This window comes from Panulirus ornatus, chromosome 47 (genome assembly GCF_036320965.1).
Source record: "Panulirus ornatus isolate Po-2019 chromosome 47, ASM3632096v1, whole genome shotgun sequence".
Classification (NCBI taxonomy): domain Eukaryota; kingdom Metazoa; phylum Arthropoda; class Malacostraca; order Decapoda; family Palinuridae; genus Panulirus; species Panulirus ornatus.
In genome coordinates this window covers 1,091,776-1,114,808 of record NC_092270.1, presented here as the reverse complement: position 1 = coordinate 1,114,808, position 23,033 = coordinate 1,091,776, and the positions used below count along the sequence as shown (strand labels likewise).

Genomic DNA, 23,033 nt, shown 5'->3' with positions numbered 1-23,033 from the left:
TATATCATCACAATTCCTCCCATAGCATGGGAGAAAAGCTGCCAGAAGTAGTAATAAGTTTTTATCAATGGTGAAAGTCATTGTACGAGTATAAAGAGAGGAGAGTGAATGGTTCCAAGTGAAGGTTAGTCTGTGGCTGGGGTGTGTGATGTTACCATGGTTGTTGGGGGTGATGAGGGAGGTAAAAACAAGTGTCTTGGAGAGAGGGGTGAGTAAACAGTCTGTAGGGGGATGAGAGGGGGTGGCCATGGCAATAGTCTCCCTAACTACTGGGCAACTTTCGCAGTGTTTGCAGAGGCTCCAGGTTCTTACCAAATGTTCCTACTGAGTATTTCTACCTAATACTCCTGCCTAATGTTCCTGCCTATGACTTCTACATAATGTTTCTACTTAATGCTCCTGCCTAAAAGACCCTACCAACTACTATGTATTGTTCCTACTGTTTTGCCAAAAGGCAGGGCTAGTACTTAGTGTTCACTGAAGGAAAATCTAGAGTCACGAACGGTGAGATGTGCAAGTTTAGTGTTGTCAAGTGTTGTGTATAACAAGGAAAGATAGGTCCCTAAGTAATAGGTCCTTAAGTATTTTGCCCGTGTAGGTAAGTATGCGCATCTCCCCTCTTCATTCCAGAGGGAAGAGTTCAAGGAACCTGAGCTTTTCCCAATAGTCCATCTTGGTAGTCCCTAAGATCCACAGGATGAATTGATGTATGCAGGTTTATGTGCACCCATATAACTGTTTAAGACTCGTGTTGTTTGTTCGAAGTTTAGTGTAATGTTATCTCCTAGGTCAAGTGATGGAATTAAATTGTTTTGTGTATTGACACTTGAATAACTTGTATTTCTAGAAAGCATGAATGGTTCCAGAAAGATCTGCCAGCATATCTCTTCCCCCCACCATATGATCATGATAATTCTGTCATAGATCAGGATGCTGTAGCAGAAGTCTGTGAGGTAAGACACTGATTTGATTGCCTTTTTCATCATTGAGTAGTATTTCTGTGTATGAATATGTGTATGGTATTGCCACAATGTTAAAAGTGAGTCAGATAACTTAATATCTACATTGGTCAAAATGGCATTTGTGGGATTGATGTCATGAATGCATTGTAGGAAGAAATGATAAGGAAGATCACGTGCACAAGTATCATGAAAAAGTGGGTGGGGTAGTATTTTACAAAAGTAGATTCATTTTCTTTGTTTGAAAATGATTAATAAGGGTACAGTCTCTAATCATTGTATGGATAGAATGATTCTACAGATATTACCAGTAAAACAGCAGCTCATTTGATAGAAATTTGCTTGAATGTATCATACAAACATAGAACCATTTCATTTAACAAAAAGGCTAAAATTTATTTTAATAATTTTGAATCGTTGAATTATGAATTTCTGTTTGTCTGTGTTATCAGTATTTATTTACAATCCCCAAGATAAGTAGTTTGAAAAATGTGGAATTAGTAAGTAAAAATGGAAATGAAAATTTTCAAACCTTGTTTAGATACGAATAAAATCAGCATGTTGATAATTTCTTACAAAGAAGAAATTACCTTAGTGAAAAACAATATGAATTCAGAGAGAGGTCATTATAACAGAGCACAACAAAACTCTAATATTTCTTATACATAAATTAGGGATTGCTGTAACCATTCCTGTCATCCCTGTCATCTATTTATTTATACATTTGTACATTGTTTGGTGTCTTACACTTTACTCTTCAACTTAATCATGATCACATGAAAACTCCAGATTACATACTCATGAAACTTTATTCTTTTCTCATTATCTGAAAAACTGAATGGTTTAAGGCCACAACTCTGGTTTGAATTTTGCCTGAGTTTTACCCCTTGTGAAAAGGTTTAACCTTTAACTTGACCTGCCTCATAACTTGAAGAAAATTCAACTTTTGGCGATTAAATGTCAAACTGTACAGTTTTCTAGACACCTAAAGAATTGAATACATAAGGCCCACAACACTAGTTTGATTTTATTGTCCCTTTTAAAAAGATTCAACTGAACCTGGCTCTTCACATGAAAGAAATTGTATCTTTGGTCATAAGAACTTAAGTTGTTGGTATTTTCAAGAAAGTATATCCACTTTTTCATATCTCACTCTCAGTAACTGCTTACAACACAGCTGTTCCATGGAATACTCTTGTAATATGAATGAGTAGAAAGGGGTAAAAATGAGATTGAATACATCCTCTGTTTTTGTTTTAGATTACCACCTCTGTGCAGTAGTAAAAAATTTTTCATAACATTTGCTGTAGATGACAAACCAATTTTCAGAAATTCCAAGTTGAATCATCTGAAGTTCAGAGTGCCATCACATCGGAAGACCAGCACAACCAACTGAAAATTGCCTATAATCTGATTGTTGACAATAAGCGTTTTGCAGATGCAAATGCCATGTGCAGGTGAGTTAATTATAATACTTTCATTGCCGTTGAAATGGTGATAGGTTTGATATATGACTTCAATATATGTTTATCTGCCTCTCTGTTTTGACATCCTTCATGCTTAGTAGGATGGCTATACAGCATCTCAATCAGATACCACGGCTACCTTACACTTTCATACATGCCTCTCACCACTAGAAAATCTTGAGTTACGAAGTCGTGTGAGTTTAGTGTAGTCTGTTTTGTGTGACATGGAGAGATTGTATGTTTATGGACAGAATGGCAACAGTCCACATGTGGGTGAGGTAGAAAGAAAAAACAGCTACCTGGGTCAGATGAATGCAAATAACCACTGAAATGCTGGCTTACAAAAGTTTCACCTCCAAAATCCTCAAACAGGAGTTCACATTTGTCAGAAACCTTTTCACTTTAAAGAAACCCATTCATAAATGTAGTTTATGTTACACTAAAGTGACATCACGATACCATTTTTCTGCTTTCAGCATCTCGGCATTTTACACAGCTGGTTCTCCTCCTCCAGCCCCTCCAACTCCATCCTTCAGCCCATCTGATCCTAATCCTAGCCCTTTCAAGCCACACCCAGAGAGAATTGCACGTGAGTTAATATTTCTGTAATATTCTTTTAGCTTTAGTTCATCAGTTTGTACATTGATATTTTGATTAGCATTAAATGGCAAAGACAGTATATGTTATGATTATTATGTAAGGAAGTAAATTATTTTCAAGAAATTTAGTCTTTGACATGTTTGAATGCTCAGGTTTTACTCTTTCTGTGTTTGAGAATCAACTATCTGATTCACATCTGTTTTTAGTGTAAACCAGCCCCTGATTTTCAGCTTTGGTCACCTCCAAAACAAATTACCACAATTCCACTGTATGACTTTTGCTGTGTAGTACTTGACCAATTTTTTTTTTTTTTGTCATAACATGTACTGCATAATTTCATTAATGTAGATGTTGTTTTTAGATGGTTTGTTTTATTTACCAGTTTTTCCTGTATTTTTTTTATGTATGTAGGATTTATATCCTTGGTAAGAAAAGTAAAATATTGTTACCCATGTAGGAAATTTCCTGTTAATGAAAAAATAAGGTATTATACATGGAATTCCTTTATCAGAATAAAATTTCTGTGCCTTCCATCCATGTTTTGACAGCACACCTTGCTGTTGGCAAGATTCAAGTCGACATACGAGCATGTGAGTTCCTGTTAAGTAGATGGCATCTTTCTGGTGAAGATGATGGTAACCCCCATTGATATAACTTGATGGAGATACATTAGATGGAATTCTGAGTTCGATTCAGATCTAGATTTGACATTTGTAATTGATGTGTTTTTATTTTAAATTTACGATGTACGCAAATGATGGAGCAAACACTGTAGTAACATGCTTGAGCTCAGTGAAAGAACCACTTTACATATCTGTACATTCATCTACACTTTAATCATGAGTATAGTACAATGGTAGTTTATGAGCATAAGATATATTACGCTGGTTGGATTTTTAGTTTACTCTTTGAGACTTCTGTAATCTTTGTTGGTAATATAGTGTTGTAGGGATATTCAACCTTGAATGTGTCCATTCATAAAGATTTTTGAAGTGGGAATATTATACATCACTTCATATGTGTTAAGGACTTTGGTGTTTGGTCTCTGGCTTTGATTAATTTTGGATTTTTATCATACCTGATGATGCACTGATCGTTGGCTCATTTTTAAACAATGAGCTAGGACATGTATTTAGATTAATATCTCGTATGTATATATCTGGAACTTTAGTTTCTGTTAAATATTGTTAAGTTTTGCTTAATGAAACATATTCAGGTTGTCAGTTTATCACCTTGTACCTCAAGCTTAAAGAAAGAGCCGAGACACATATTCATGTGTCCATTCTGATACCTTGGACTTAAGTTACTGGTCACAATCTGTGTTGAATCATGTATGAGTTGTATCATACTTCAAGAGATTACTTATTTAATTGATCCTTAGCTCAAGTTGTAGTACATATATTCATTAATTTCTTTAATCATATCTGATTGTAGTTTTTGCTCCCTAGCTTTATTAATTAACCCAACTTCTCATAGTTGCTATATGATTTTAGTAAAGATGGGTTAATGGAGGCAATAATATTACTCTTGTCTTTGAAACTAGCAGGCATGAAACCACACTGTAGATAGTTCACCTTGCTCACTGCCATCGCATGAGAAAAATGTTCACAGTGGAACATCTATCATTTTGACTCTAGCAGGATCTTTGTTTGGAGGTTAGGCTTTTGAATTACTATAGGAAATAGAGTTTAGGGGAAATGAAAAGTATTACATTTGTGATGGTGAGTTCCAGGGGATTGGAAGTAGCTTGAACACCAAAAAAGAAGGTTCAGTACATTTGTCATTTTAGAACCTTGGTGGAAGATGGAGGTACAGAATAAGAATTGTTCCACTTTAGATGAAATATATATGCAACAAAATTATTATTGCTAAATGAATTATGAATGAAAACTTCGTAATGGGTCTGTATTATACCAAGATCTTAATCATACCTATGTTTAAGAGTATCTAATTATTTGTAAGAAAATAGATGAATGAAGGTGAGGGTTACCATTATCTCTGCTTTATAGGAAGATTGCAGAATTGAGTGTGGTAAAGGTGCTTTTTGGATGTTTGAAAAAGAATTGAAAGATTGGCACGTCCATGCTTTCTCAGAATTGGGGCTTATGCTTTTTGAATGTGTAGTGTGACATGCCAGCATTCTGTGTGGTTGTATTACTTTGTTTTGATTAATCAGACAGCACTGTCAGGAAGTGCATTGTGTGTAAAAGTGAAATAACTTTAGTTGCTTTACTGCAATGAAGAGATTCAATATAATGCTAAATTTAACCAAAGAATGAAAAACAAATTGCAAAAAATGGTACAGGTTTCTCAGTAACTCATCTTTTTATTCTTTACATTTTTCTGGTTTTTGAAGTTCTTGGGTTTAAGATATCAGTCAGATGACTGTATTTTTTCATCAGAACAGTGAATTACCTTTTATTTTCACAAAATTTTGAATAACAAAGTATGTTGAGAAACAGACTCATACAATCAATGTTAACAAAAATTTTGCATTTTTCACGTCTCAAAATTTGCCTAGTATACTAGCATATCAGCTTAAGATCTTAAAATTAAGTTTGTAATGATACATATTAGTATTGTGGAAGGAGGATAATTCTTAGAAGCTTTCATGTATGACATATCACTAAACGATGATGTCATCTGTTCCCTTTTAAATGGAGTGGATCATATGCATATAGTCATGCACCTTCTGTGGGAACTAGTTTTCCTAAACTAGTCACCAATCCCAGTCCTTCAATCAAGTTCACATCCTGTAGGTGAATTTGCCATTTTGCTACCCTGTGAAATGTTTTACTCGGACAGTATTATAAGTTTTGCATAATGCATGGGAAAATGGCCAGGGACAATGTTTGGGAAAAATTATAAATGATCCTCTTCACATGAACATCCAGTGATGGACTGAAACTGTCTTGTCACCGTTATATTCATGTCATAGGCATATGTTTCTTGATTATGGAAAAAGAGAAATCCATTTTGTAGCATGACTCCTATTCCAGTGAAAATGAGATCTTAACACTTTAATCTGTCTTTTAGTGCTCGAGATGAACCAGAAGTGATCACATAACCATCAGGCATTCATAAATCAACTTGTTGAAGTATTTATTAAAGAACTGTTTACAGCATTTTGGTATCCTTCCCACTGCTTATGTGCCATGCACTGTGCAGTTCTGAGTTATACTGTATATTAGTCCTTTGGGAGATGATACAAAAATAAACATCACTTGTAGATTGGTGGGTAAGAGGAAATACATCATTATATGGTTGATGTGTTTTGATGTGATGTGATTACTACTCTTTATTTGGTTAGTATGTCATGACTGAAATGGTTAGTCCCAAAATAGCAACAGTTTGAGGTTGCTGGATTAATAGAAACTTTGGGAGAAATGCCATTTTGAATGAATTTAGATCCGAAGAAAGTAATTGGTTCCCAGAGTGGAATTTGTGGTTTTGAAAAACAAACCAGTGAGATATTGGTTACATGGATCCTCCTTGGGCATATTAATTAAAGAGAAAATTACTGTGCTTCATAAGAAGGAAATGATTACCCCACTTTATGGGGAGACACATTTTCAACTAGTTTGTATGCTAATATAATTGAGTCTTCTCTGGGGAGAGTCTTAGTTTCCAGAAGAAAAACAGAAAAAAAATCCAGAAGAGAATCTCCTGGACCTTTTCCATACTTAGATATGTTAGAAATGCTGCTACTCTCCCTAAATTATGTCATTTACTCAATATTTTGTACCTCTGCCTATAGGCTTAAATGAGTGGAGTATTGGTACTCATATATATATAGCACATTGTTCACTTCCCTTCGTAGTGCATCCAAACAAATTGCATGTTTGAGTATTCATTTGTCTGTTTTCATAAACTAATGATTGTGCCACAAAAACTGAAAAACTCCTACCTTAGTGAGGGATTGCACCCATATCAGCTTAATATCCCATAAGTCTCAGAGTAGGATGTCATCCTTTTCAAATCATTATGATGTAAAATTTCAGTATTTGAACTCATACCTAACTTGCTTTTCACTTGTGTAGTATTCCCATACCTCCATTAAAACCATTTTACTGATATCTGTAGGTTAAGCAAACATACATTAAAAAACACCATTCACATTTTTTTATATTTAGGTAATTACTCCTCTTGCCTTAGCAAAATAAATAAAAGTTAGCCTCATTTGTATGATTTATAAAGTACCAGAGCCAGAGCTTACCATCCATAGCCAAGTCCCACAGATTATTCCATGGTTTATCATGACTGCTTCTTATGTACAGGTTCAGTTCATTAACAGTATTTCATCCCCCATGTACCATGTCAGTCCAATTCATTCTATCCACAGCATGCCCCTTTGCCTTCCTGAATGTTCAGGCCCTTGTACTCTAATGCCTCTTTCACTCAGTCCTTTCATTTCCTGCTTGGTCTACTCATTTCCCATGATACCTCCTCATCAGACACATAGATCCTTTTAAGCAGTCTTTCTTCACATGCAAAAAAAGTAGGGATAATGTGTCCTGAAGGGTTATGTGGTAAAGCTACTCAGAAACACTACTATAATCAAGTAATAGGTTCCTCTTCTCATCTACTATCAGTGGTCTGAAGGAAGTACAGTATTTTTAAAGACATATTTTTTCAAAGGATTATATCATTTCCCAACTTCTTAGCATAGTGCAACCTCAGTGATGTAAGAGCCCCCCAGAATAGGGATCCTAGGGTAGTAGGATGATATTATAGAGAATATGCAAATTGATAGAGATAACTTATGGTATAAAGTTGGAAGAGTAAAAAGAGGAATGAGGAAATTAGTGAAGGGTGTGTTATTGTGTAATGAGTGGTTAGGGAGTTTATAATGTAATGTTATGTATCTGAAAAAATTAAATGAATATACTCCAATGAGCTTAGTGAGAAAAGATATTGATAGATACCCAACACAGAATGAAGAGTGAGAGAGGTTATGATCAAGACTGTTGGTATTAGAAAATTTATAGAAGCATGTAGAAAGGGTAGCATTAAAGAGTCTTACGTGAGGAACCCTGCCATTTATCTGGAAACAGCATTAAGTTAAAGAGAGTAAGATGAAGTCTCTAAAAACTAGAATATTATTACATCTAAATTGTCTTATTTCACGTCTTGTGAGCATCCCTTCCATGTTGCCTGCTGTTTCTCATTGTGGCTTTCATTGAATTTAATTTAATATCGGTATTTTTTAAAGGTGGGAAATGTCAGCTATATTTGTTGTGTTTGTCTATACAAAAACTGAGCCATGTTATTTGAGTCTTTGAAATTTTATATTCTCTCTAGATTCTTTTAGAAAAATATGCTTATCTTACAGTGACTGAAGTTATGTGGATCTTAACTTCAATTTAACAGTTATACTCAGTGTTACGTTGGAGATACAAATTTATATTACCATTACATTCACTTAGGGTCAAAAGTAATTATTGCTTATTGATTATATACTAATTTCCTTATAAAAACTAGGAAAATATTTTTTGTGTTACCAGCATCATATTTATAGATTAATTACAGAACTGTTTTTCACTAGCCCTAAGGGAACGAGCGTTAAGTGGTGATCGAGGAGTTCCAAAGGGAACACCTGGAAAGCGTGCTAAGTGGCATCTAGGTGAGTCTTTTCTTCATTTAGCATTGACTTGCTCATATATTATTATTTAGCAACTAGGTGAGTTCATTTGATCATTATACATAAACATCTTTTTATAGCATTATTTCATCTTTGTAACAATGGCTATTATATGTTACTCTGTAACTTGTGGTAAATAGAAATGGTGTCATAATTTCTGTTACAAGGTATTTGTATGTAACTAGTCATAGGTCTAGAGTAAGAATGTCCTCTTTAGGATAAGATAATATTATAACTGTTTTATGCTTATCCCCATAAGTCTTTATTAATGAAAGTGTTGCATCCAGTGTACTATAGCATGATCAATGCATAATCTTCTCCATGCCTCCATTCGTCATGCATTTCTGTTTGTGAGGTTCTTCATTTTGTACAGCTTAATTGGCAAGTATTGTGTTAGATGAGACCTACATCAGACTTTCATGTGTGTGAGGTCTTTCTTCACAGTCAAAGCCTTGCTTTGTTCTTACTGGTTTGCAGCAATTAATCTACAGTGGTCTTTCTCCCACTGATTCATTGTAGATGAAATACAGTGGTGGTACAGTGGTGAAAGAGCAGAAAGAAGAGACTATGTCCTCTACATACTGTCACTCTTAGATATGTGTACAAAAATCTGAACTGAGTTTGAAAGAACTTGTGGAACCTTAACAACTCTGCTTATTATGCACTGCATAATACAAATCAGAAAACAAAATAAGGAAACCAGTTTAACTTTTTAAAAAAAAAATGAGCGCACTACACACATTTATCATTTGGTTAATTTCTAGAGGACCAAAAGTGTTTATTTCTTTACACAAAAGTAATGGTTGAATACCCAGGTACTAATATGTAACTTGTTGTAGATAGAAAAGTTGATGAAGTAATGGAATAGGTGAGCTTGGTTGAAAAGCCTGTAAAAGGTGACTGGAGCTTGATGAACTCCTCCATAAAGATATCGGATGTATAACATATAAGAAACTGTAAGTTTGTTGCTTGAAAATATATGTGTTGATTAGTTGGACTGAATTTGCAGTTGTTTGATTTGAATATTGAAGTATACAGTTTATACAACTGTTGACAATATTTTCATGTTTACTTGACAGGTATTCGTTCTCAGAGTAAGCCCCTGGACATTATGAGTGAGGTTTACAAAGCTATGAAAGTTCTTGGTTTTGTAAGTATGATTAATGTACCATATGTAAAACAAAATCATGTTTTTCATAAGTGATATGATGATATATACCTCCATTAGACATGCTGTTTCACACCCGTAAATATGATTTTGTATGACATTTGTGAAACTTTTCTCAAACACATATTGTTTTAATGTTGCTACTGACATATTGTTATTTGACATTATTTAATATATTAGAAATAGTTAAGTATTTAATGTATAAAAAGTATTTGTCCCAATTTTGTTGCACTGGAAGTTTTATCTATCCAGCATAATTAATCCATTTCCAGTTCCATGGAATATATCTGGTACATACACCCTCTTTATTTTATTTTATTTATTATGCTTTGTCGCTGTCTCTTGCATTAGTGAGGTAGCTCAAGGAAACAGATGAAAGAATGGCTCAATCCACCCACATACGCATGTATATACATACACGTCCACACACGCACATATACATACCTATACATTTCAACGTGTACATATGTATACATACACAGACATATACATATATACACATGTACATAATTCATACTTGCTGCTTTTATTCGTTCCTGTTGCTACCCCGCCACACATGAAATGACAAACCTCCTCCTCCTGCACGCATGCGAGGTAGCACTAGGAAAAGACAACAAAGGCCACATTTGTTCACACTAAGTCTCTAGCTGTCATGTATCACTTATACATATTCTCTACAAATTTTCCTTTCTCGTGCATCTGATCTCCAGTCATTCCTCAACCATCTTCATCTGAAGTATCCCTTGTCCTATAATCAGTTCTCTCTGCATGTCTGTCCCTTTGGTGGTGTAGCTTCCTTCCTTATACATCTGCTGTACTGGTACTGTGAATGTACCTGCTTGACCAGTCTTTTACATGACATACATTCTACATATGCATGAAGAGGAGGAGGAAAATGTTAGATAGTACATTTCCAAATTTATGTCTAATTCAAGAATACTTGGCATATCATAGGGTTTGGCTTTAGTACCAATGAAACTTCATATTGACTTCTTATCATTTAATAGGTAATATTTCTAAGAGCATTCATGTTGCGTAGCAAAATAATTTCCATGTTTTATAGAAAGCCTTCCTTAATTACATAAACATAGTCTTACAATTGCTCAGTCTTTACATAATTACCTCTGCAGGAATGGAAAGTAGTTAATCCTTTCCATGTGCGTGTCCGTCGAAAGAATCCCATGACTGGGAGTTATGTGCACATGGCTCTTCAGCTGTATCAGGTTGACTACAGGTCACATCTTCTTGACTTCAAAATTATATGCAATGACATTAGTGACATCACCTTAAGTGAAAAGAAAGGTAAGTTATGGAATTTATATTTTCTTGTAACAATTGACTGAAAAGTTCAGAGTGAGAGAATGATTTTGATTAATTACACTGTATCATGCTGAACTGAGAGCCACCAAGGCTTGTGACTTCAGGGTGGTGGTCACCTTGTTTGGTGTTAAATGAAATATATAAGTTTTGTAGATATGCAGTCGCCAGATTGAATATCTGTAATTATCAGCGTTGAAGAATGTGTGGAAGGCGAGAATGTTATCTCTGAGAGCAAAAATGGGTATGTGTGAAGGAATAGCGGTTCCAACAATGTTATACGGTTGAGAGGCATGGGCTATAGATAGGGTTGAGCGGAGGAGAGTGGATGTGTTGGAAATGAGATGTAGAAGGACAATATGTGGTGTGAGGTGGTTTGATCAAGTAAGTAATGGAAGGTAAGAGATGTGTGGTAATAAAAAGTGTTTGAGAGAGCAGAAGAGGGTGTATTGAAATGGTTAGGTCACATGGAGAGAATGAGTGAGGAAAGATTGACAAAGAGGATCTATGTGTCAGAGGTGGAAGGAACGAGAAGTGGGAGACCAAATTGGAGGTGGAAGGATGGAGTGAAAAAGATTTTGAGTGACTGGGGCCTGAACATATAGGAGGGTGAAAGGTGTGCAAGGAATAGAGTGAATTGGAATGATGTGGTATACTGGGGTTGACATGCTGCATATGGATTGAACCAGGGCATGTGAAGCAAATGGATCTGGAGAAGGCATATGATTAGAGTTGATAGAGATGCTGTGTGGAAGGTATTAAGAATATATGGTGTGGGAGGCAAGTTGTTAGAAGCAGTGAAAAGTTTTTATCGAGGATGTAAGGCATGTGTACGTGTAGGAAGAGAGGAAAGTGATTGGTTCTCAGTGAATGTTGGTTTGCGGCAGGGGTGCGTGATGTCTTCATGGTTGTTTAATTTGTTTATGGATGGGGTTGTTAGGGAGGTGAATGCAAGAATTTTCAAAAGAGGGGCAAGTATGCAGTCTGTTGTGGATGAGAGCTTGGGAAGTGAGTCAGTTTTTGTTCACTGATGATACAGCACTGGTGGCTGATTTGGGTGAGAAACTGCAGAAGCTGGTGGCTGAGTTTGGTAAAGTGTGTGGAAGAAGAAAGCTGAGAGTAAATGTGAATAAGAGCAAGGTTATTAGGTACAGTAGGGTTGAGGGACAAGTCAGTTGGGAGGTAAGTTTGCATGGAGAAAAACTGGAGGAAGTGAAGTGTTTTAGATATCTGGGAGTGGATTTGGCAGCGGATGGAACCATGGAAGCGGAAGTGAATCATAGGGTGGGGGAGGGGGCGGAAGTTCTGGGAGCGTTGAAGAATGTGTGGAAGTCGAGAAAATTATCTTGGAAAGCAAAAATGGGTATGTTTGAAGGAATAGTGGTTCCAACAATGATATATGGTTGTGAAGCTTGGGCTGTAGATAGAGTTGTGTGGAGGAGGGTGGAAATTAGATGTTTGAGGACAATATGTAGTGTGAGGTGGTTTGATCGAGTAAGTAATGAAAGGGTAAGAGAGATGTGTGGTAATAAAAAGAGTGTGGTTGAGAGAGCAGAAGAGGGTGTTTTGAAATGGTTTGGTCACATGGAGAGAATGAGTGAGGATAGATTGACAAAGAGGATATATGTGTCAGAGGTGGAGGGAACGAGGAGAAGTGGGGGACCAAATTGGAGTTGGAAAGATGGAGTGAAAAAGATTTTGAGTGATCAGGGCATGAGCATGCAGGAGGGTGAAATGCATGCTAGGAATAGAGTGAATTGAAACTATGTGGTATACTGGGGTCGACGTGCTGTCAATGGATTGAACCAGGGCATGTGAAGCGTCTGGGGTAAACCATGGAAAGTTCTGTGGGGCCTGGATGTGGAAAGGGAGCTGTGGTTTCGGTGCATTATACATGACAGCTAGAAACTGAGTGTGAACGAATGTGGCCTTTGTTGTCACTTCCTAGCACTACCTGGCGCACATGCGGGGGAAGGGGGTTTTCATTTCATGTGTGGCGAGGTGGCAACGGGAATGAATAAGGGCAGACAGTATGAATTATGTACATGTGTATATATGTATATGTCTGTGTGTGTATATATATGTATATGTTTAGATGTATAGGTATGTATATTTGCGTGTGTGGGCGTGTATGTATATACATGTGTATGTGGGTGGGTTGGGCCATTCTTTCGTCTGTTTCCTTGTGCTACCTCACTAACGTGGGAGACAGCGACAAAGCAAAATAAAATACTTTGTCGCTGTGTCCCGTGTTAGCAAGGCAGCGCAAGGAAACATACGAAAGAATGGCCCAACCCACCCACATACACATGTATATACATACATGTCCACACACGCACATATACATACCTATACATTTCAAGGTATCCATATATATCTACATACACAGACATATACATATATACACAGGTACATAATTAATACTTGCTACCTTTATTCATTCCCGTCGCCACCCCGCCACACATGAAATGACAACCCCTCCCCCACATGCATGTGAGGTAGCGCTAGGAAGTGACAACAAAGGCCACATTCGTTCACACTCAGTCTCTAGGTGTCATATATAATGCACCAAAACCACAGCTCCCTTTCCACATCCAGGCCCCACAAAACATTCCATGGTTTACCCCAGACACTTCACATGCTGTGATTCAATCCATTGACAGCATGTCGACCCCAGTATACCACATCATTCCAATTCACTCTATTCCTTGCATGCCTTTCACCCTCATGCATGTTCATGCCCTGATCATTCAAAATCTTTTTCACTCCATCTTTCCACATCCACTTTGGTCTCCCACTTCTCCTCGTTCCCTCTACCTCTGACACATATATCCTCATTGTCAATCTTTCCACACTCATTCTCTCCATGTGATCAAAACATTTCAACACACCCTCTTCTGCTCTCTCAACCACACTCTTTTTATTACCACACATCTCTCTTACCCTTTCATTACTTACTTGATCAAACCACCTCACACCACATACTGTCCTCAAAAATCTCATTTCCAACACATCCACCCTCATCTGCACAACTCTATCTATAGCCCATGCCTCACACCATATAACATTGTTGGAACCACTATTCCTTCAAACATATCATTTTTGCTTTCCGAGATAATGTTCTTGCCTTCCACACATTTTTCAACACTCACAGAACTTTTGCCCCCTCCCCCACCCTGTGACTCACTTCCGCTTCCATCTTCTGCCAAAAAAACTCCCAGATATCTAAAACACTTCACTTCCTCCAGTTTTTCTCCATTCAAACTTACCTCCCAATTGACTTGTCTCTCAACCCTACTGTAACTAATAACCTTGCTCTTATTCACATTTACTCTCAGCTTTCTTCTTTCACACACTTTACCAAACTCAACCACCAGCTTCTGCAGTTTCTCACCCGAATCAGCCACCAGCGCTGTATCATCAGTGAACAACAACTGACTCACTTCCCAAAGCCTCTCATCCACAACAGACAGCATACTTGCCCCTCTCTTCAAAACTCTTGCATTCACCTCCCTAACAACCCATCCATAAACAAAGTAAACAACCATGGAGACATCACGCACCCCTGCTGCAAACCGACATTCACTGAAAACCAATCACTTTCCTCTCTTCTTCATCGTACACATGCCTTACATCCTCGATAAAAACTTTTCACCGCTTTTAGCAGCTTGCCTCCCACACTATATATTCTTAATACCTTCAACAGAGCATTTCATTTATTTTGCATACTATCAGTTTACTGAATGCTGGAGAGATAATTAGAATATTTGTAATTTTTCCCCAGAACATTAAAACCAGACCAAGATTTTAGTCACATTCAAATGTGTTGGTATATGATGTACAATCATACAAATCCCATGTATAATTCAGGAAAATACCACTCAACTTTTGGAGTGCAGATACAGGTAATGCTGAGGGAATTTTGATGAAGATTACTTATTCAAATTTTTCCATGGATCAGGTACAGAAGAAGAAGGTCAAGGTCCTGGACATCATGTTATGGAGTTCTTTGAAATGTGTGCAGCACTAATCACAGAGCTGGCACGATAGAAGGAATAGTTCAATATTATTTTGACCTCATGTGCCTATGGACCTTGCTTATCCGGTGATTCACTCAGTTTATATCAAACATGGATGGCTATCAAAATGCTGAGTGGAAAACTTTATCCAACTTTTTTTTTTATGTAAATTTGGTTTGAATAATTCAGAGATTGTGTCTTAATTTAAGAATATGTATATTGAGAAGAGATTTGTTATGTACAGTGATGATTTGCCCTCTTTTGGGTTAAGTATATTTCTCTAATTGTATGTTACATAAAATATATTAATGTATAGCTACAGTCTCTAGACTGTTAAGATTTTTATGTAAGAGTATTTCAGTAAAACTTCCATAAACAGATTGTTTTTCTTTTAGTATGGCAGTGAATTCATAAAATTTTTTTCAAGCTAGTTAGGTAGTAGTTTGGAGGCATATTACTGGTACTACCCACCTGGGAATCGGGAGGGTTAGTAACGGCTGCATAGTGGGCCAGCACTTCATTACTGTCAAGTTGGACTCCTCTGACCCAGGTAGCTGTCTTTTCTTTCTGCCTCACCCACATTTGGACTGTTAGCATTCTATCCATAAACATTCAATCTCTGTCGTACATAACACTTGACAATACTAAACTGACTCATGCAAATCATTCTTTGTAAGTAAATTTTCCTGTGCTGAGTGCTATGCACTTTTGGCAAAATGTTAAGTGCAATGGATAGAAGGTCAGAACTTTGGGTAGAAGCATAAGGTAGAAACAATAAGTAGAAGTGGTAGGTAGGAACATTAGGCAGGAGCATTTGGTAGGGGTAGTAGGATGGAACATTAGGTTGAAGTTGTTGGGAAAAGCACTAGAGTTGCTATTTGCCAGTGGCCTGTTAAGGGTGAGGCACTAAGGCTAAGAAGTGGCTCTGAAGTTCACTAGTTATAGAGACTTTTGCCAGGGCCACCCCCTTAAGAGAGCTCTAAGAGGGAGCAGGCAGATAGATGGGAAATAAGAGTGGAATCTTCTAAAAGAGGGCAGGCATATATGTAGATGGCTCTGTTCATTGTGTTATTAAAAAAAAATTCTGTATGACACTGAATAATGTCTATATCACATAATTATGTAAATAAAACTTAAGTGGTACATCTAAGGTTATGTTCTTGTTAATAAATAATATGTAAAAACCTTATTGTGCACAATGAAACATTGTACATAATCATTATCTATTATTCACTGAGTATGATTTTACAAAGAGTATTCAAATGTGAAGTGCGTAATTATCATATGAAAACAAATACAGGGGTAAGTTACATAACTAAGCAGGTAAGTTACATAACTAAGCAGGTTGGTGATTAGTTGCCCAGGTGATAATCTGTCAAGTCAGCAGCAGTAACCAAATCAGCAAACGACTAACTGGCTGATATCAAAAAGGAAAAACTTTTACTTCAACAGAGGTGAAATTCCTTTGGATAGAAATGAGGTCCTTGACCACTGAAAAAGCTCTCTAAGTACCTCAAAATAGCCAGAATAACAAGAACCATTCAAGAGTAGAACGACAAAGTTGTTAACTAGATAGAAAAAACAGATACGTCCTATCTATCTATACCTCTTATACCCATACCCTTTTAGAATTCCCTTAAGGGGTTGGTCATGGCTAAAGAATCTCCATAATTGGTGAACTCAATTGTTGCTTCTTTGCCTTTAGTGCCTCATCCTTAACAAGCCACTGGCAGAGGGCAACCCTAGCAAAGTGTTCCTACCAACTGCCTATCTATGTTCCAACCTACTATTTGTGCCTAATGTTCCTACCTAACTGGATGCACTATTAACACTTAAAAGCAAGGTGATCTTGCAATTTGAAATCACAATATGAACAAAGAAATAAAGTTCAGATTTTCTCTTTTCCATTATGAAATGAAAAAAATACAAGTAAAAGTAATGGATACTTGTTTCCATTAGCAAGTAGCCATGTTATAAGGAAAAGGATCTTACTGTAAGCTAAATTTCTTTGTTTCTCAAGGAAAGGAAGATATGAGGAGAGACAATGAAAAAATTTAGGTTCCTTGGCAAATGTTACATAGACCACTCCTTTGAAATATAAAAGGACGCAAAAATGAGAGGAAAGTAAATGGTTGAATAACTGCAAAGGAGAAAGTACCCAAGAAAGGGAAAGAATCTAATGCATATAATATCTTCCTGACATAAGATCAATTAACTTAAGCAAAAAGATAAAGGTGGGTGGATTTTGTGTTCTAGGGTTATTCACATTTCTCAGCATTATGACAAAAAACCAGGGCGTGTGAGGCATCTGGGGTAAACCATGGAAAGTTCTGTGGGGCCTGGATGCGGAAAGGGAGGTGTGGTTTCAGTACATTATACATGACAGCTAGAGACTGAGTGTGAACGAATGTGGCCTTTGTTGTCTTTTCCCAGCGCTACCTCGCGCACATGTGGAGGGAGGGGGTTGTTATTTCATGTGTGGTGGGGTGGCGATGGGAATGAATAAAGGCAGACAGTATGAATTATGTACATGTGTATATATGTATATGTCTGTGTGTGTATATATATGTATACGTTGAGATGTATAGGTATGTATATTTGTGTGTGTGGACATGTATATACATGTGTAATACCTCGCTAACGCGGGAGACAGCGACAAAGCAAAATATGACAAAAAATACAGGATTATTCTTTCATGTAATGAAATATTGTTAAAATTGTTCTAGTACTTACTTTCTTTCATGTAATGAAATATAGTTAAAACTGTTCTAGTACTTACTCAAGTGTTGATTTCATGCTTAGTCAATGATCCATGAGTAACCTCCAAAATTTTTTTTATGTCAAATGTGCTTCCTGGTGGCATGCCATATCCCTTCATCAAGCCTTCTGGGTTTGAAGGGGTGACACAATCAAGATGGGGCTCTTTTCGCAACACTTGATCAATGTCGATGCCACTGAAAAATGCTACAGACTGTGGTAGATCCTTAAATCCCAACCTGTAAAAACCAGATTAATGCTGTTATCTTTTAACTATAATCGGGAAAGTACATTTTTATAACTAGGGATGAAATACATTTCAACAAACATTACTATTCACAAATGTTTGTACTGATGTAAAAGTTCTTGTTATTTATTATGCACTATTAACACTTAAAAGCTGAATGATCTTGCAATTTGAAATCAATATGGACAAAGAAATAAGGTCTTCAAATTTTGTTTTCAATTATGAAATGAAAGAAATACACGTAAAAATAACTGATATGTAGGAACAAGTATGCTAACATAACTTATATGGCCTTAGTATGGTGCTAAATTAATATACAGATCTACCTGGGTCAGAGAAGTGCAACTTGACATCCAATGAAGTGCTGGTTCAATACACAGCTGTCATTAGCCCAACCAATACCCAAGTGGGTAGTACTGGTAATACACCACTTTGATTGGTAGCTGCTCACCAGCTACTACCTACCAATAATGATTATAAGACCTGAGAATGTTAAATCAATCCTTTCATTATAATTGATATACCAACCTTAGGGCAAATAATGATCGTGTAAGAAGGTTGGTGATCTGGAGGGCTAAGGCAGCTCTGTAACAATCTTCAGAAGACACCATGTATCGAACCTATAAAGGATTACTTAATTTAAGGTTTACTTGAAATAAGGTATGCAAGGTAATTCTTACATTTCTACTATATGTTCAATATTGTTTTCCAATGTACAACAAATGACTGCAGTCATTTTCAATGTTATCACTTCCTTCCATATTTACTGACTTCAAATGTATGTGCTTCTAAATGTAACACCTTCTTCACCTACCCTGAGTTACCTCCTTATGTACACTGTTTATTCCTGTCCTTAGCATCTTAACTTAATCCAGTTCATTCTATCCACTCAGGCCTCTTCCTCTCTTTGATGTTCATTTTCTAATACACAAAAGCCTCCTTCACTTCATCCTTCTGTCTTTTTCTTCTCCTCTTTGATATTAAGTTTCTAATACACAAAAGCCTCCTTCACTTCATCCTTCCATCTTTTTCACAGCCTTCCCCTCCCTCCCCCTACCTCCACTCATACATATATCCTCTTAGTGTTTCTTCACTCATCCTTTCCATGTGCCTGTATCATTTCAACACAACCTAGTCAGCCCACTCAGTCTGACTGCAGTTGCCACCACACCTCTCTCTGACAGTCATCATTCCTTACAATCCATCTTACTCTATGTCCTTAGACATTTTATTTCCATCTCATCTATAATCTTTTTTTTCTGCAATCAAGGCCTTAAAGCCATTCATACTAAGCTGTCAGGTTTAATATACTTCCAAACATAATGATCTTTACCTTTAAAGACACTGTTCTTTCCACATGCTCTGTATGGCATCAAGGATTCTAGCCCCCTCTTTCTCTTTATGAATCACTTCAACCCCTTATGGTTCCATCCACTGCCTTACTCCACTTACCCAGGTTTTCTCTAAACAAACTTGCACTCAAAGCTTCATTACTCTCCTTTGGTACACATCAATTAAACATTATACTTGATTAACGTTTCCTGCATCAGGTACATGTACATATCAATATATACACATACACAGACATATATATGTATATATTCATACTTGCTTGCCTTCATCTATTTCCTACGCTACCCCATCCCATATGAAACAGCATCTCTACCCCCTGCTTCAGTGAGGTACATTAACTTAGTTTTTAATATATTCTTACCTCATCATGAATGCTTATGCAGAAACGACCTGAGATTTCATACTTTGTAAACAGCCATCGCATGCATACAAGCATTATGTGAAGGTAGTCCACAGCTTGAAAACAAAGGAAAATAGGAAAACTTCAGGTATCCATTGTAGTAAAGCACTTTCAAAAATGTTACATAAAAATACAGTAATGTGATTTCTGTTCACAATTTGCTACATTCCAAAAGATGCTTTCAGCAGTTTTACCAAAATATACATTTTTTTTTTTTTTTTTTTTTTTTTTAATACCTCGTCGCTGTCTCCCGCGGTTGCGAGGTAGCGCAAGGAAACAGACGAAAGAAATGGCCCAACCCCCCCCATACACATGTACATACACACGTCCACACACGCAAATATACATACCTACACAGCTTTCCATGGTTTACCCCGGACGCTTCACATGCCTTGATTCAATCCACTGACAGCACGTCAACCCCTGTATACCACATCGCTCCAATTCACTCTATTCCTTGCCCTCCTTTCACCCTCCTGCATGTTCAGGCCCCGATCACACAAAATCCTTTTCACTCCATCTTTCCACCTCCAATTTGGTCTCCCTCTTCTCCTCGTTCCCTCCACCTCCGACACATATATCCTCTTGGTCAATCTTTCCTCACTCATTCTCTCCATGTGCCCAAACCATTTCAAAACACCCTCTTCTGCTCTCTCAACCACGCTCTTTTTATTTCCACACATCTCTCTTACCCTTACGTTACTTACTCGATCAAACCACCTCACACCACACATTGTCCTCAAACATCTCATTTCCAGCACATCCATCCTCCTGCGCACAACTCTATCCATAGCCCACGCCTCGCAACCATACAACATTGTTGGAACCACTATTCCTTCAAACATACCCATTTTTGCTTTCCGAGATAATGTTCTCGACTTCCACACATTTTTCAAGGCTCCCAAAATTTTCGCCCCCTCCCCCACCCTATGATCCACTTCCGCTTCCATGGTTCCATCCGCTGACAGATCCACTCCCAGATATCTAAAACACTTCACTTCCTCCAGTTTTTCTCCATTCAAACTCACCTCCCAATTGACTTGACCCCTCAACCCTACTGTACCTAATAACCTTGCTCTTATTCACATTTACTCTTAACTTTCTTCTTCCACACACTTTACCAAACTCCGTCACCAGCTTCTGCAGTTTCTCACATGAATCCGCCACCAGCGCTGTATCGTCAGCGAACAACAACTGACTCACTTCCCAAGCTCTCTCATCCCCAACAGACTTCATACTTGCCCCTCTTTCCAAGACTCTTGCGTTTACCTCCCTAACAACCCCATCCATAAACAAATTAAACAACCATGGAGACATCACACACCCCTGCCGCAAACCTACATTCACTGAGAACCAATCACTTTCCTCTCTTCCTACACGTACACATGCCTTACATCCTCGATAAAAACTTTTCACTGCTTCTAACAACTTGCCTACAAATTCTATCACTGCAGACCCACCAATAATACTCAATAAAGCTACAAATGACTGGTATAGCTGTGAAACTAATAAAACAACTGCTTTCTGCCAGCATTTAACAATTAGTAAGTAACTTAACAAATGCAATACTGCAAGTAAATATGTGAAAATTACTAAACCTAGGCAGTGAAATAACATTAAAATGATACGGAAAATGAAAATAGCATTAGCAATGAGAAAGGACTGCAGGGTACTAGTAACTATTAGGCAAGATGACAGAATATATGCAATATAATCAGGAAAGATTTGTCACTGAGCTGAACCTACACATCTCTCACATGAGCATGAAGATACAATGCATTATAAATATCACAAAAAAAAAAAAAAAGAAAATCAGTCAATCACATCTATTGTCCACATCTGCTACAAAGGGATGAACTTATTTTCACCTTGACTACAATTTCCAGTCTTGCCAAAATTCTTTACATAAACTTCAAAAAGGATAGCAAACTCAATTAAAGTATCATTGTAATAAGTATTTCCATGATACATGAACTTGACAACCCATACCAAAGGCAAAGCTGCATTACTAGGGCAAATAATAATACCTAAGGAATTATAAGACTATAATTTACAGTGCTCCTATGGCAGTCCACAACTCCCTTTATATAACATTATTTATGTGATAAATACCTTAAACCAAATAAACCAACTGTATTCAGGCCTACATCTTTGAGTAGCTTTCTATGTAAAAAAAACATCTGAAAGGATGGCTCTAAACTGTTTTCTACACAAAATTTATCTTTTTCTTTTTGTCACCAAAATTTTACTGTTTCAAGCAAAAAAGTGCACACTACAGCATTACCACTTTTACTCTACACACTGAACTGTATCTTTCTTGACTTCAAAGATTCTTACCAACTAATACTACCTAATGTTCCTGCCTAATGTTCCAACCTACTTCTTCCTAATGCTCTTACCCTCAACTTCAGTCTATTGCTCCTACCATTTAGCCAAAAGGCAGGATTAGTGCATGGCACGCACTGCAAGAAAATCTAGAGTTATGATGGATCAGTTGTGAGAGTTAAGTGTTGTTAAGTGTTATTTGGGACAAGAAGAGATTGTATGTTTGTGGATATAATGCTAGCAGTCTATGTGTGAGTCAGGCAGAGAACACAGCTACCAAGGTCATAGGAGTGCATCTTTACACCCACTGAAGTGTTGGCTCACTATGCAGCCGTCACTAACCCTCTCGATACCCAGGCACGTAGTATCAGTAATATACCTTCCTGGATGGATGCTACCTACCAACTTCTACCTGCTTCCAACTGTCACAAGTGCAAAATGTCTCTATTTGAGTCTGTTACTATGCAGGAGCTACTGGTGAAGGAATACTGTACCGAATGAACTTAAAACTCACCTGAGCTCTGTACAACCCAGTTAACCCTGCTTGTCATAAATTGCTCGTCTACATAATCTGGTTCAAGAGCTCGTGTTATTCTTGCTCCAAGTACAGGTGTTCTTGGCTTCTCAGACCTGGCAATAGCTTCCAGACAGTTGAACATGTGAGATTCTGAGCCTCCAACCCAAACATGTGGCTTCTCAACAACATCAGCAAATGTGGCTTCTATGTTGTTCTGCTTTGCATGCCATAACATTTTGTTTATCTAAAAATGAAAATGACAAA

At 37.2% G+C, this 23,033-nt stretch overlaps 2 protein-coding genes across 4 annotated transcripts in view; one reads left to right on the top strand and one right to left on the bottom strand.

Moving 5' to 3' along the window:
• Window positions 1-15,548, top strand: part of AMPKalpha (AMP-activated protein kinase alpha subunit) — a 27,042-nt gene extending 11,494 nt beyond the window's left edge. Inside the window, exons 8-15 of one of the 2 annotated variants that reach the window (XM_071689415.1) lie at window positions 848-953; window positions 2,289-2,416; window positions 2,902-3,014; window positions 3,574-3,615; window positions 8,571-8,648; window positions 9,746-9,816; window positions 10,965-11,136; window positions 15,113-15,548. In XM_071689415.1, the coding sequence (XP_071545516.1) occupies window positions 848-953; window positions 2,289-2,416; window positions 2,902-3,014; window positions 3,574-3,615; window positions 8,571-8,648; window positions 9,746-9,816; window positions 10,965-11,136; window positions 15,113-15,201 (799 nt within the window). In that variant the 3' untranslated portion in view covers window positions 15,202-15,548. The remainder of the gene's footprint in view (window positions 1-847; window positions 954-2,288; window positions 2,417-2,901; window positions 3,015-3,573; window positions 3,616-8,570; window positions 8,649-9,745; window positions 9,817-10,964; window positions 11,137-15,112) is intronic. The other variant, XM_071689416.1, reaches the window with a different exon arrangement.
• Window positions 10,820-23,033, bottom strand: LOC139763406 (DNA polymerase subunit gamma-1-like). 2 transcript variants are annotated; one of them, XM_071689419.1, is made up of 5 exons: window positions 22,767-23,033; window positions 19,889-19,983; window positions 18,703-18,794; window positions 17,950-18,166; window positions 10,820-11,119 (listed from the first exon to the last, which is right to left on the bottom strand). In XM_071689419.1, the coding sequence occupies exons 1-4, from the start codon at window positions 23,002-23,004 to the stop codon at window positions 17,950-17,952; spliced, it is 642 nt and encodes a 213-aa protein (XP_071545520.1). In that variant the 5' UTR covers window positions 23,005-23,033; the 3' UTR covers window positions 10,820-11,119. The 2 variants fall into 2 exon arrangements, with proteins under 2 accessions (XP_071545520.1, XP_071545518.1); XM_071689417.1 differs by having other exon boundaries at window positions 10,820-11,083; window positions 22,767-23,032.

Coding starts and splice junctions, on each gene's coding strand:
- LOC139763406 (XM_071689419.1), bottom strand. CDS start 23,004: ATGTTATGGCATGCAAAGCAGAACAACATAGAAGCCACATTTGCTGAT. Junction 19,984..22,766: donor CTGGGTTGTACAGAGCTCAG/GTGAGTTTTAAG, acceptor TTTGTTTTCAAG/CTGTGGACTACCTTCACATA. Junction 18,167..18,702: donor CGATCATTATTTGCCCTAAG/GTTGGTATATCA, acceptor TGGTTTTTACAG/GTTGGGATTTAAGGATCTAC.